The sequence below is a fragment of the Rhinolophus sinicus genome, linkage group LG10 (genome assembly GCF_036562045.2).
Source record: "Rhinolophus sinicus isolate RSC01 linkage group LG10, ASM3656204v1, whole genome shotgun sequence".
NCBI classification, from domain to species: Eukaryota; Metazoa; Chordata; class Mammalia; order Chiroptera; family Rhinolophidae; genus Rhinolophus; species Rhinolophus sinicus.
This window is the reverse complement of record NC_133759.1, coordinates 90,366,561-90,380,799: the sequence shown is the minus strand read 5'-3', so window position 1 is coordinate 90,380,799 and position 14,239 is coordinate 90,366,561. Positions and strand designations below refer to the sequence as shown.

The following is a 14,239-nucleotide window of genomic DNA, read 5'->3' as shown; positions in this document are numbered from 1 at the left end:
TTCCTTTCCTTCCTTCCAGCCACATAAACAGGCTTGACATGTCAATGGCAAGAACATTAAAAGTGCAGCTGGGGTTTGGGGACTGAAAGCCTTTTTTACCCAACCATTCATAGAGTGTTTACTCTGCCATGACTTGCCCGGTGCCTCACCACACACACACACACACACACACACACACACACAGACACACACACACACACACACACACACACACACACACACACACACACACACACTTCATATAAAATCCAAGGCAGAAAGAGCCGTTTCTAAAGCCCTGATCCGATGGGGCCAGCCTGGGAGCTGTCCAACATTGTCAGCTAAAAAAACATCGAATCAACATCCAGGTCTGGCCTGAATCCCTCCCTCCACCATGGGACTTACAAGATAAGACATAAGATTAGGAGACCAAATGTCATTTTTCAATGGGGTTGGAGGGAGAGGCTTCAATTGAATTATAAAACATTCTATAAAATACCTTGAAACATTTATGAAGCTACTGATACTTTTCGTAGGCAAACAGAATGAGGCATGTGCTGTGGGAGGAACCGGCAGGGGTGAGGGTGAGGGTGGGGAGAAGGGTGGTTGGTTTTAGTTTACCCCTGCTGATGGCAGACTAAGACTAATTAGGACGTAGAAGCAGCACCCCAAAGGAAATACAGCATGATCTCATTTATCTGGCACCCTCAGGAGAGAGCGGCAGCAGGGGCTTGTGAATGGACATTATTTCTTCAAGGAGAGCATTCAAGTCGGACATGAACGGAGGTTATTCATCTTGTAGGACTATAAACCCTCCCGATAATCCAACAAAGACAGCTGTGCTCTTGTTCCTGGGAAAACACAGATACAACCTGAATTCTACTTACAGTATCATAAGATTTAGGGACCCCAGGTTTACAATGCCGCTCTAAAAAAAATGTAAAACTTTTCTTCATGCAGCTATTTCTTAACTTCAGTACCCAGTTTCCTGCCCTGGAGACCAACCCAGATCACTAATTGTTTTCTCAGGTTGTGAATGGGAACTAAATGGACCCTTTCAGTTCCTCCAGGACCCGTTGAACAAACCCTCACTAGAAGTCAGGACTCTTGGGTTCCAGAATCGGCTCTGCTCTGCTTTTTCAGAGTGACACTGGGCCAATATCAATTCTCTTTGAACTTCAGTTACTCCAACTAGAAAAAAGGCCTGGGGGGAGGGATAGAGTTTTGACTGCGATAGCAGGTCCTAACCTATGTTCTGTAGAAGAGAAGCCTCAAGCACACAGTAAAAGTTCTATGGCCAAAATAAATCAGGGAAGTGTTGCGTGTTCTATTGCCCTCTTGGAGACACACAGAATTCATTCGTGTACATTAAGGTCTCTGAGAAGTCCTGCAATAAAGAAATCTGTTGCATTTGGTTTAGTCAAACATTTCCCGAATTGGTTTGATCTGTGAATTTTTTCCAGTGGAGTAACTGCCCTGCAGTCCCATCAGAGAAGCATTGGACTTAGCACTGAGTTTAGAAGCCAGGAAGACCTAACGACATCTATTAATCCCTCCCAAACAAAGCAACGGCATGCTATAGGTTACCGAAAGCTGGTATTAAAACAGTGGTGGGAACCCTAGGACCGCAGGAACACTGTGCAATGTTTCTACCCACCCTCCCTTCACTGCTTCAGAATTGTTCTCTTTAGGCAGAACAGTTTGAACGCCCAGGCATCCGCTTTAAGTCTTTCGTTTTATCCCTTCAATCTGTCTAGAATAGTGACTCTCAAACCTGAGTGTGTGTGACAATTACTGCACTGACAGGGTTTGACGATAAAAGGGGGACTTCAACTTTATCCGTAATGTATTATTTCTCTTACCTAAAAAACAATATTAACAGGATGAAAATGTTAACCGGATGAAAACGGGTGTGTATTACATCATCCCGAACTTCGTTTTTTAAGTTTCTCAAAAGAAAGGACAGCATTTAAATAACCTCAGTTCAGAGTTGAATATACTTAAAGGGGCAGCTGGAGAATGTCCGAGGATAACTGACTCTGCCCACGGCACACGCCTCATTCAGGTTTCTGCCCGATGCACAGACTCCTTGCCTCGCTCCCCCGTGAGTGGCAACCACACTGTAGTAACATCCTCCGGAGGAGTTTTGGGGCGCACTGGCTGAAAGCACTGGGCCCTCCGGGCGCTGACCCCACCTGCTTGTCTCCCGGCTGTAGGACTATCGGGTCAACATCTTCCTGCGGCAGCAGTGGAACGACCCCCGGCTGGCCTACAACGAGTACCCGGACGACTCTCTGGACCTGGACCCGTCCATGTTGGATTCCATCTGGAAACCTGACCTGTTCTTTGCCAACGAGAAGGGGGCGCACTTCCATGAGATCACCACGGACAACAAACTGCTGCGGATCTCCCGGAACGGGAACGTCCTGTACAGCATCAGGTGGGTTCATACAGCTCCATCCCTGCCATCCTCAGACAGTGCCTTCCCATTGCCTTCTGGGAGCAGACACGAAGACGAAGGTCAAACAGAGGTGAGCAGGCCCTGGCAACACCACACCGCTGCCAAATAGGCAGAACCAGCTCTGTAACTTACGCTCAGTAAGTAAGAACAAAATACCCCGAGAAGTCCTAGGAGCAGGTGCTTCATGCGAACCAGGGAGTTAAGGAAGCATCCGGAACAAGGTTCTAGTTAGGCCCCTGAGCTTACTCAGAATTTCAGTCAAACACGATGGAAAAGGCGTGTGCACAGTCAATAGCCAGAGCGTTCCGCTACACAATGTGAATGAGTTCTAAGATCCACTGTACAGCCTGGTGACGCGTTACCAGCACTGCACTGTGCATCTCAGGGTTTCTTTAGAGGGTTGGCCTCGTTAAATGTTCTCACCACAATGACTATATATCCCCCCAAAAAAAATATATATGTACATATATAAGACCCAGTATATTATATTATATTATATTATATTATATTATATTATATTATATTATATTATATTATATTATATAAGACCCGGTCTTATATTATAGTAAAATAAAACCGGGTCTTATATTAATTTTTGCTCCAGAAAATGCATTAGAGCTGATGGTCCAACTAGGTCTTATTTTCGGAGAAACACAGTGTATACATATATATATGTGTGTGTGTGTATATATATATAATTTATATACATATACACACACATATATACATGTATATATATACATTTATGTATATATAGAGAGTCTCCTCAATTGAAAATTCAGTCTCTGCCCATATATTATATATATATTATATTATTATTATATATACTATATATATTATATATACCATATGTGTGTGTATATATGCATATATGTGTGTGTGTGTGTGTGTGTATATATATATATATCAGGAGAAATGCACAAAACCTGACAAATCCCAGCAACTGCCGCGTAAAGGAATGGGCTTGCCAGGTGGATGGTGCCGCTCACAGGTATGAGTCAGAGGGGCTCCATCCCTCTAGAAACGCTTTCAGTCCTCCATACCTTGCACTGAGTCCAGGAAGCCGGGACCCTGTTCCCCAGCTGGGGTGTATCCTGCAGTTAGGGGCAAACTTTCAGAGTCTTCTGCCACCTCTCCCCACTCAATTCCCACTCTCCTCCCCCAGGGCCTGCAGAAAGCGAGCAATGTCCACGTCATTCTTACAGCCATGCCATTCACTGAGAATGTACTTACTAGGCTGGGTGCTCTACATATATTATGTCTTATCCTCCTAACAACCCCATGAAGTAGGCTTCATTATGCCCATTTTACAGATTAGACAAATGAGGATCTGAACATTTAGGTAAATTACCAAAGTTCCCACAGCTACTTACCAGCAGAACCTAGATTCCAGTGTGAATCTGACGCCCACTCAGAACCTAGAAGAACAGGGCGTGGCACTCAATAGGCGCTCAAATATTTGATGAATGAAGATATTTTTGTTTGAAAGAGCTTAAAGGGAGCATGGATCTTAAATGAATTCCTCTCCCTCTCTAGTTCTTCAGGGGGATAAATCTATTTCTTTCCATTGGGAGATGAGCTTTAAATGCCCAGGCCCATAGGAAAAGCAGCACAAGTCCTGATCCTCAGATGTGACTGAATTCAGAGTCCCTCCTGAGAGCAGGCAGGGTGGGAGAGGGGACTTAGGATACCAGCTGGGAAAGTAGGCAGCAAGAGGGGCAGGCTGGAGGGAGCCAGAGGCAGATGTGGCCTTCCTCACTGGGAGCTCACCCCACTCAGGGCACGTCCAAAGTGGAAGGGTGATAGGCTTAGGAAATGGCCACCATGGCCCTGGCTGGCTGGCTGGCTGGCTGGCAGGGAGGGACGGGTCACCCTGCTTGGATTTTGCTGCTGCCAGGCTAGTTTCATGTCTCTGGGAAGCTATGGCCCAGTACAGCATGACAGAAGGACAAATCAGCAGAAAGTGATATTCCCAAGGTCATTCAACTTCAGGAAATTAACCCAGTGTGACAGCTGTCCCACTTTGGAGCTTTCATCTTCAGAAATCAACTGCATTCACTTTCCCCGTCCTCCCACTCCCTCCTTTTTCTCTTCTGCCCCTCCCTCTCCCTTGCCTTTCCCCCCTCTTGCTTCCATTCTGTACCTAAAGGGACCCACACCTGGAGCCACGGGTGTGAGCTGGAGGGAGGGAGTTCACACAGGGCTTTGTGCCTCACCACGTGCAGCCGAGGTGCCAGCAGCTCGGTGCCACTAGACCACCACAGTTAGATGGATTTCAGGATAGCAGTGCTGGAAAACCTGCCAGCCCACACACGAGCTCAGAATCCCAAGGCTAGGAGACACAGTTTTAAATCCTGCCTGCGCCATCAGCTTGCTGTGTGACCTTACACGAGTCCCTGTCCATCCTTCTCTGCACCTCAGTTTCTCACCGGTCCAGTGAGGGAGTTGGTCTGATGATCTAAGGCGGTGAGAGTCTTTCTTCTCCGTTCCCTGCAGCAGGTGCTCAGAGGTTGGCAAAGCCTTTCAAGCTGAAGCCTTATATCCCAGCTGGAGCTGATTCTGTTAAGCAGACCTCGGATTCTGTTAAGGGACTTCCTCAGGTCATAGGCTGCAGCCTCTGCAAGGGTTGAACAACCCAAAATAAACAGCTAGTCCAGAAGCCTGGCGTGCCCACCATTTCCCAGCTGACGCCAGATTGAGCCCACAGATGTGAGCCAGCTGTGTTTGGACACCCAGAAGGCGGGAGACCTTTGAAAATAACCTTTTATGAGCCCAGGGTGTGAAGGGAGGCAGCCAAGACCCACATACAGCGCCTGCTGTGGGTGCACCTGGGGCTGCCGGACCCCTGGGGCTGCTCAACTAAAAATTCAGTCTCTGCCCCTACCTGAGGGCTCTGGAGAAGGGTGGGGATGGGGACAAACCCTGGCCATCAGGCCTCTGAGCAGCTTGCTAAAAGCAGGTCTGTAGAAGCCAGACAGAATCCAAAGAAATACAGAGGTTCCACTGGCTCTGTGTGACCTCAGGCGAGCTACCTTATCTCTCTGAGCCCCCATTTCCATATCTGAAATGTGAAAATATACATATATTGGTTCAAAAAACACTAATTCCCTGACCTCCTTGACCCCTCCTACATAACTGATTTCTGGGAGTAGCTAGAACAGTTTCCCTGGTCTGTGGATCCAACCTCATTCAACTCCCTTCTCTTCCCAGAATCACCCTGACACTGGCCTGCCCCATGGACTTGAAGAATTTCCCCATGGACGTCCAGACATGTATCATGCAACTTGAAAGCTGTGAGTCCCTTGCATGAGGCCTCTAGAAAGCACCCGACTCCCCTTTACCCATGGGACCGGCAGAAATTCCCACGTAGCTGCTCCTAATTACTGGGCCCCAAAACACCAGATGAGGGGCTTTGCTCCTAGACTATGCATTACAAATATACCTCCCCTTCCATTGTCCACCTGAGATCCAGCTTTGGAGCCAGCAGTGTTCTCCAAAGAGGCTATCCCGTGCCCTTGTGAACATGCTCCCCAGGAACAAAGGAGAAATAGCCTGAGTGAGTGATGGTCCTTGACCTCACGGGGATGCTCACTCCAGCCGGGGCGATAGGTGACTGGCCAACGCTGGGCAGCCAGTGGGAAGTGTGCTGTTCGAAGTAGAAAACACGGTGGCCTCATGACAGACAGAGTGCTTCCTTCTGACGGGGAAGGAGAGGACTTGGAGAAGGCTCTGTAGGGAAGATCAGATGAACTGGGACTTTAAGAGATGGGACAGCTGACTTCTTTCATTGCAAACACAGGCAGCAATCTGCCTAATTTTTTAAAAAAGGAATTAAAGGAAGGACATAGAGGTCCCTCTTGAACTTGAAGGAGCTGCTAAAAGGACAGGAACCAGGGCAGAGCATTTAGACAGCAGGAACGGATGGACCATCCCCTTGGAGTGCCACCTCTGAAGAGAGTCAGTGCCAGCCAGCTGTGAACCTTTTGTCACTCTGCTCAAGAGTCCAAGTCCTGAGGTAGACAGTCAGATTGGTCTAGCGGGGTCATCATCTCACACCTTGGCCCCCAGCTGATAGACCCACCACAATGGCATACCGCAGAGTCATGCCCCAGGGGAAAGTGCGCTGTGAACAAAAGAGGGAGCTTGCCAGGATGGTGTACCAGCACGAACAGCAGATGTCAACTGAATCTGACCGTGGGGGTAGGGATGGGGCAGCAGGACAAGCTAAGTTAGGATGCTGAGAGGGGTAGGAAGAGAGGTAGAAGGGTTGTGGGGTCCATGCGAACAATTAAATCAGTTTTATCCTCCTTTGTGGAAAGAAAAACAACAACAGCATGGCTTCGTGAGTTCCAGCAAGTATCTGATGCCTCTCTGTCTCTAACCCTAACCAACCCGGACGTGCTTCAAATAAGTGCTTCTCGGTGGTGACTGCTCCTTCTTCTCATCCCATCCCAGTTGGATACACCATGAATGACCTCATCTTTGAGTGGCAGGAGCAGGGAGCTGTGCAGGTCGCAGATGGACTGACTTTGCCCCAGTTTATCCTGAAGGAAGAGAAGGACTTGAGATACTGTACCAAGCATTACAACACAGGTAGGTTCCAGGGGCTGCCCCCTCGGATCCCAGCCCCCAGTCGAGGCCAGAGGTCACTTCAAACATTCATTCAACCATGATTCAACAGATCTTATGAGGTGTCCATGATGGACACAGCTCCGTATTTAATACCCAGAGATTAAGAGAATATCCTTTGAAACCAAAAAATGACTCTGACACTTTCTTCCTGTGAGTCCTGGGGCAAGTAACTTAAGCTAAGGCCACACCTCATTACAAGGGAAGCTGGGAGATAGTCTTTCCTCCAGGTAGCAGTATGATTACCTCAAAATGGACCCTATTCCCCAGGGAGAGCTGCTATGGGGGGGGGGTGGCATCTAGCAGTCTCTGTCACCCAGGAACTGGCATTTCTGATAGGACAAAGGCACAGAAAACGCTCACAACAGAGCTGAGCAGGAGGAAGCTGAGACGTAGCACTGCAGATTAGCAAACAGTGATGTTGGAAAACAGTGACGTTGAAAAGGATTCACTAGCCTGAGCTCCAAGGGGGGAGTGGGGAAACCAGCACTCTTTAGCTCAGCTCTCTACCCCTCGTGCCCAGCACAGCCTTTGTTTGAAGACTGAATACAGGAATGAGCTGGGGCCAGATCAAGCCTGGCTCTGCACGCCATAGTTCAGGCTGTGGGGAGCTCATGGAAGCATGATGGAAGAAATTCAGTCAGTACATGTGCCAGCCAGAGGGCCAGGTAGGAGGCTGCTGTGTGAACCCAGCTGAGGAGAGCTGGTGACGGGGCAGAGAGAGGAGGTAAAGGTGAAGAATGAGAGAAACCACCATGGGCTCTGGTGCTAATAGAAAGCCCAGGGAAAGGGCAGGCAGCCTGGGCTCTGGTCTGTCTAGGACAGCTGCCCCTTTCTGGGTGACTTGGGAGATGTGTCAGAACCTCCCAAGAAACTTTCTTCAGCCCTGGACAAGCTGAGACTCGGAGACACAATGGCAGCCAAGAAGAGAGCAATAACTCTCATAAATCAAACAATCACAACTGACTTTCACATACCACAGCCCTTGACTGTTTACACAGCATTTTCCCATCATCATTTTCATTTGCTGTCACTATTCACATGTAAGTGAGAGCTGAGTTCTGTGCGACGCCATGTGGATACAAGGAGAAAAGCCTGACAAGGCTCTGCCCATATGGGACATGTGGTCCAGGGAGCTCTAGAAATCCACTGATAACCGTGCTTCAGTGGACAGGAGCAGAGACCCTACTCCAGTTCCGGGGATACAAAGCAGGGAGGAGGCAAGCTGCCATGGTCTAGTGCAGAGGACAGAGATAATGAGAGACCGACTTGCCTACTCACCCACTGAGTGCTGCCTTAAAGGCTCTGATGATCATGTGAACGGAGCTGAAGGAACACAGGGAAAGAGATGCATTCTGCGGGGGGAGACTTCACCTTTAAACTGCCAGGGACGAGAAGGAGGATTTCTTTGGCTGGTCATGAGGAGGAATGAGGGCATTCCAGGCAGAGGGATTAGTAGGACCAAGTGTAAAAGCATATTCAAGCCAGGGGATGGAGCGTAGGGGGTCATGATAAGAGAAATGGGATAGAAAAACAGGCTAGAACTAAAGAGTTTGAACTTTCCCTTCAGGTAATGGGAACCTTCTCGTATGAGGAGAGAAGGAAGCAAAGAAGGGGTTTACGAAGGGAAGTAACACGATCGAGTCATGTTTGGGGAAGAAAACTGGCAGAAGAATAGAGAATGGTCCACTTAGGCCCACTCTAAGGAACAAAATGTGATGATGAGGATGATGGCAACTGACGTTCCTGAGCACTAATGATGTGTGAGGACTGTGCTAAGTTCTTCATAGGCACCATCTCATTCTATCATCACAGTAACCATGAGTAACCACATGAGGTAGGTATCATCATCATCGTTGTCATCACCATCAACGTCATCGTCATCATCACCATCACCATCATCACCATTGTCACCATCATCACCATCGCCATCACTGTCATCACCATCATCATCACCATCATCATCATCATCCTCGTCACCATCATCATCATCGTCATCATCATCATCGTCACCATCATCACCATCGTCATCATTGTCATCACCATCATCATCATCATCGTCACCATCATCACCATCGTCATCACCATTATCACCATCATCATCACCATCATCATCATCACCGTCACCATCATCATCATCATCATCACCATCATCATCATTGTCATCACCATCGTCACCATCGTCACCATCATCATCACCATCATCACCATCATCATCATCATCACCATCATTATCCCCAATGTACCCTAGACAAGAACACTGAGACACAGACAGACTCAAACACTTGCCTGAGGACACAGCTAGTAGGAGGCTGAACCAGGGCTCCAGCCAAGGCTGTTCTGACCTCAAAGCCCTGTTCCTATCCACTAGGCACCTCTGCCTTCTCACTATGATTTTTTAGGCAAATTCACCTGCATAGAGGCCCGGTTCCACCTGGAGCGACAGATGGGCTACTACCTGATCCAGATGTACATTCCCAGCCTGCTCATTGTCATCCTCTCGTGGATTTCCTTCTGGATCAACATGGATGCCGCACCAGCCCGTGTGGGCCTGGGCATCACCACCGTGCTCACCATGACCACCCAGAGCTCTGGCTCCCGAGCATCCCTGCCCAAGGTAAGTCCTACCACCCAGTAGCACAGAACACCTGCACAGATAAGGAGGATATTCATCTCCCTTCCCTGCCTGAGAGAAGATGACCGTGAGGAATTAGTCACTATTTATCTACTGCATTTGGCAGGATCCAGCTTGCTGATCCATTAAACCTTTCCTCCAGATTTAACATTACGTTCAATACAGTTGCCAGACACCACATTTTGCCCCATTCGCTACCAACATTAGACACACATTTCATTTCATTTACTATTAACATTCAACTCCACCTCCTCCTCCATTCACTTTTAGTGCTTCAGTCCTTTCACCATTTCTGGTAGATAGTTTGTGTTGAGACTCTCCAAGACCACCCCCGTGTTCGGAGATTTGATAGGACTCACAGACTCAGCATATAGTTGTACTCAGGCTAAGACTTCTTCCAGTGATGTATTTGGGATACACAGCTAGATAATAAGGGGAAAGACACAGAGTCTGGAGGAATCCGTGGGCAGGCTTCCTGGCTCTCCCCCTCCTATGAGGGACCACACAGAGTGCCCGCTTAGCCCAGCAACAAAAAGGCAGCCACAAGTGTGAGATGTTTCTGCCCAGAGAGACAGGAAGAGAAATGTTTTGAGATTCACTTAAGATTCAGTACTGAAGGTTTTTAGTGGGTGCTGGTCCGGGAGGCACGCTCTGCCTAGCACATACTACGATTCCAGACTCCCAGAAGGAAAGCTGATGTTCAGCATAAACCACAGTGTTTGTACAGCAGTCTAGGCAGAGTGAGGCACCCTTATCACTTAGGGAAAGTGGGAACACTCCCCAAATCCAAGTTCCCAGATGTCAACCAGGGGCCAACAGTGCAAGCAAGTCCTTGCTAAGATAGCAGCCACACACCTGCTATGTTAACCCTTTTCTGCACATCCCTTAATCTGATGCTTACATTTCTGATGTTAAATGCCACATTCCGTCATGTTCCCTGTTAACTCTTGAACCATATGCTGCTCCATTCACTATTAACCCTACACACAACATGTCACTCCGTTCACTGTCAATGCCAGATACACATGCTGCTCCATTCACTCTATGCTAGACACGACATTCTGTTCTATACTCCAAGCTCCAGACGCACACAGCGTTTCACTTCATTCATTATGGACATCAAACACGGATTCTCCTCCAGGCACCCTCACAATAAATGCAACGTTCTGTCCCTTTCACTGTTAACACTAGACCTCACATTCTGCTTAATTCACGTTGAACATTAGACCTAATATTCTGCTTCATGTACTATTAATGCCAGACACCAAGCACACACTCCTGCACTCACCCACACTCAGATCCAACATTCTGCCCCTTTCACTTTGAGTGCTGGCTGCCTCAGTCTGCTGTGCTCTCTTCTAATGCTAGGCACTGCCTTTGCCTACATTCCCTACTGTCGTCTGAGACACATTCTGCTTTATTCACTCAACACTAGATGCAACATTCTGCTCTGGTGTTAGTGCCAACACCATCCTCTGCTCTACCCAACCTTATGCTGAATGTGCCATTTCCAATGAATGCCACACTTAATCTTCTGTTCTGATACAGAAAAGGTGAAATCATACACAATGAACACCCAGAACCTTTCACCTAGATTCCAATTGTTATCATTTTGCCACATTTATTTTGTCTGTCTATATAGGTAGGTAGGTAGGTGGGTAAGTAGGTAGGTAGGTAGGTAAGTGAGTAGGTAGGTAGATAGATTGATGCAATTTTTGCTCAAGCGTTAGAAGGTTAAAGATATCATGACAATTCACCTCTGAATAAGGAATAAGAATCACAATGGTATCACATCTAAAAAATTAACATTAATTGAAACAATTATTATTAAATTAGAAATAATGCCATAATTTCATCTAATATAAAACCTTCATTTAAAATTTCCCAGTTGTCAAAAAACTGTCATCAATGGACATGGTGAGGGACCCAATCAGGGATCCAATATTCATATTGCATACGGTTACTCTTTTAATTTAGAACAGTCTCTCCACCTTTCTTTGTTTGTTTTTCAGGACATGGACTGTTCCATTAGCTTCTAATGTGAGACATGACATCCACTTCCTTTGCCATCAACACTAGACACCACCCACCTCTATTCACCCTCACAACAGAACTCAACAATCTGCCCTTTGCACTATTAACACTAGGTTTCGCATTCCACTACACTCAGCATAAATGCTTGAAACCAAATTCTTTGTTTACTGTTACCACCTGACAACACATTCTGTTCTGTTCATTTGTACCAACAGACATACTCTGCTTTCTTTTCCTTATGTTAGACTCAACATTTTATTCCACTCATTTTGGGGTCTCCATACTTGGCTCCATTTGCTACTAACCCTCAATTCAGATTCTTCCCCATTCTCTTTTGTTAAAGCGTAAAATCCAGTGGCATTTAATATATTCACAAAGTTATACACTCTCACCACCATCAATTTCCATAATATTTTTCATTGCCCCAAAAAGAAACCCCCATACCCATCACTAGTCACTCCTCGTTCCTCCCTGACCAGCCTCTAGTAACCACTAATCTACTTTCTATCTCTATGGATTTGCCTATTCTGGACATCTCAGAGGAATAGAATCATACAATATGTACACTTTTAAGACTGACTTCTTTCATTTATTAATAGCATATTTTCAAGGTTCATTCATGTGTAGCATGTATCAACACTTCATTCCTTTTTATGGCTGAATAATATTCCGTTGTACGGATATATCACATTTTGTTTATCTACTCATCAGTTGATAGACATTTGGGTTATTTCCACTTTGGGGTTATTATAAATAATGCTTGTATGAACATATTTGTACAAGTTTTCATGTAGACATGTTTTTTACTCTCATAGGTATTTATCTAGGAGTGGAATTGTTGGGTCATATAGTAACTATATGCTTAACTTTTTGAGGACCTAGCAAACTATTTTCCAAAGTGACTACACCATTCTATAATTCTACCACAGTTCCAATCTCTCCACATCCTCACCACAGTTATTATCTGTCTTTTTGATTATATACATTTTAGTGGATGTGAAATGGTATCGTACTGCAGTTTTGATTTGCATTTCTCTAATCATAAAGAATGTTGAGAATTCTTTTTATGTGCTTATTGACCATTTCTATATCTTCTTTGGGAAAATGTCTATGCCTATCTTTTGCCTACTTTTTAATTGGGGTATTTCTCTTTTTATTGTTGTGTTTAATACTTCTTTGTGTATTGTGGATTTTAAACCCTTAACAGATATATGATTTGCAAATATTTTCTCCCATTCTGTGGGTTGTCTTGTCATTTGACCAACAGTGTCCTTTATACACAAAAGTTTTTAATTTTGATGAAGTCAGATTTATCTATTTTTTTCTTCTGTTGCTTGTGCTTTTGGTACCATATTTAAGAAACTAATACCTAATCCAAGGTCACAAAGATTTACATCTATTTTTTTATTCTAAGAGTTTTGTAGTTGACTCTAGGTTTTTGATCCATTTTGATTTATTTTTACATGTGATATGACAAAGGGATATCATTCTTTCACATGTGGATATTCAGATCTCCTAGCACCATTTGTTGAGAAGACTGTTCTTTCCCTCCAATGAATTTACATCTTTGTCAAAAATCAGCTGATTACAGATGTATAGTCTTATTTCTAGACTCCCAATTCTATTCATTGATCTATATGTTCATCCTTACGCCAGTAGCACGCTGCTGATTACTGTAGCTATGTAGTAAGTTTTGAAATAGGGAAGTGTGAGTCCTCCAACTTTGTTCTTTCTAAAGGTTATTTTGGCTATTCTGGGTCCTTTGCATTTCCATATGGATAGGAATATGGATTTTAAGATCAGCTTGTTAATTTCTGCAACAAGAAAAAATGAATTTTGATTAAAAATGCATTGAGTCTGTAGATGAATTGGGGGAGTATTGCCATATTAACAATATTAAGCCTTCCGATTCATGAACATGGGATGTCTTGCCATGTATTTAGGTCATCTTTGCTTTCATTTGACTTCCAGACCCCATGGTTTCTACAAGGAACCAGCTTTTTATCTTATTGATGATCCCTTGCCTTATACATGATGAGTTGCTTCTCTCTTGCTGCGTCCAAGACAATCTTTGGCTTCTGAGTTTGATTATGATGTGTCTAGGTGTGGATCTCCTTGAGTTTATCTTGCTGGGATTTCATTGAGCTTCCTAGATGTGTACGTTAGTGTTTTTCATCAAATTTTGGAAAAATTATGGTCATTTCTTTAAACATTCTTTCTGCCTCTTTCTCTCTCTCTCTCTCCTCTCCTTCAGGGATACCCATTAAACATACATTAGTGCATGTGATGGTTCCCCATCATGTTTCCATGATGGTTTCTGAGGCTCTGTTCATTTTTCTTCATTCAGTTCCTCAGACAGGATAACTGATTTTTCTCCAAGTTCACTAATTCTTTCTTCTTTTTGCTCAAATATGTTGCTAATCCTCTTTAGTGAAATTTTCAGTTATTTGCTTTTCAACTCCAGAATTTCTATTTGGTTCTTTTTTATATAATTTTCATCT

The 14,239-nt window shown here is 45.2% G+C and overlaps 1 protein-coding gene and 1 long non-coding RNA gene across 3 annotated transcripts in view; one reads left to right on the top strand and one right to left on the bottom strand.

The window, feature by feature from the left end:
- Positions 1 to 14,239, bottom strand: part of LOC109457455 (uncharacterized) — a 611,744-nt gene that overhangs the window by 582,198 nt on the left and 15,307 nt on the right. Inside the window, exon 2 of the long non-coding RNA XR_012489845.1 lies at positions 4,870 to 5,057. This is a non-coding gene — a long non-coding RNA (uncharacterized LOC109457455). The remainder of the gene's footprint in view (positions 1 to 4,869; positions 5,058 to 14,239) is intronic.
- The window catches only part of GLRA1 (glycine receptor alpha 1), a 72,566-nt gene that overhangs the window by 49,343 nt on the left and 8,984 nt on the right, over positions 1 to 14,239 (top strand). For both annotated transcript variants that reach the window (XM_019734343.2, XM_019734342.2), the window contains exons 4-7: positions 2,196 to 2,419; positions 5,651 to 5,733; positions 6,896 to 7,033; positions 9,472 to 9,686. In XM_019734343.2, coding sequence (XP_019589902.1) covers positions 2,196 to 2,419; positions 5,651 to 5,733; positions 6,896 to 7,033; positions 9,472 to 9,686 — 660 coding nt within the window. The remainder of the gene's footprint in view (positions 1 to 2,195; positions 2,420 to 5,650; positions 5,734 to 6,895; positions 7,034 to 9,471; positions 9,687 to 14,239) is intronic.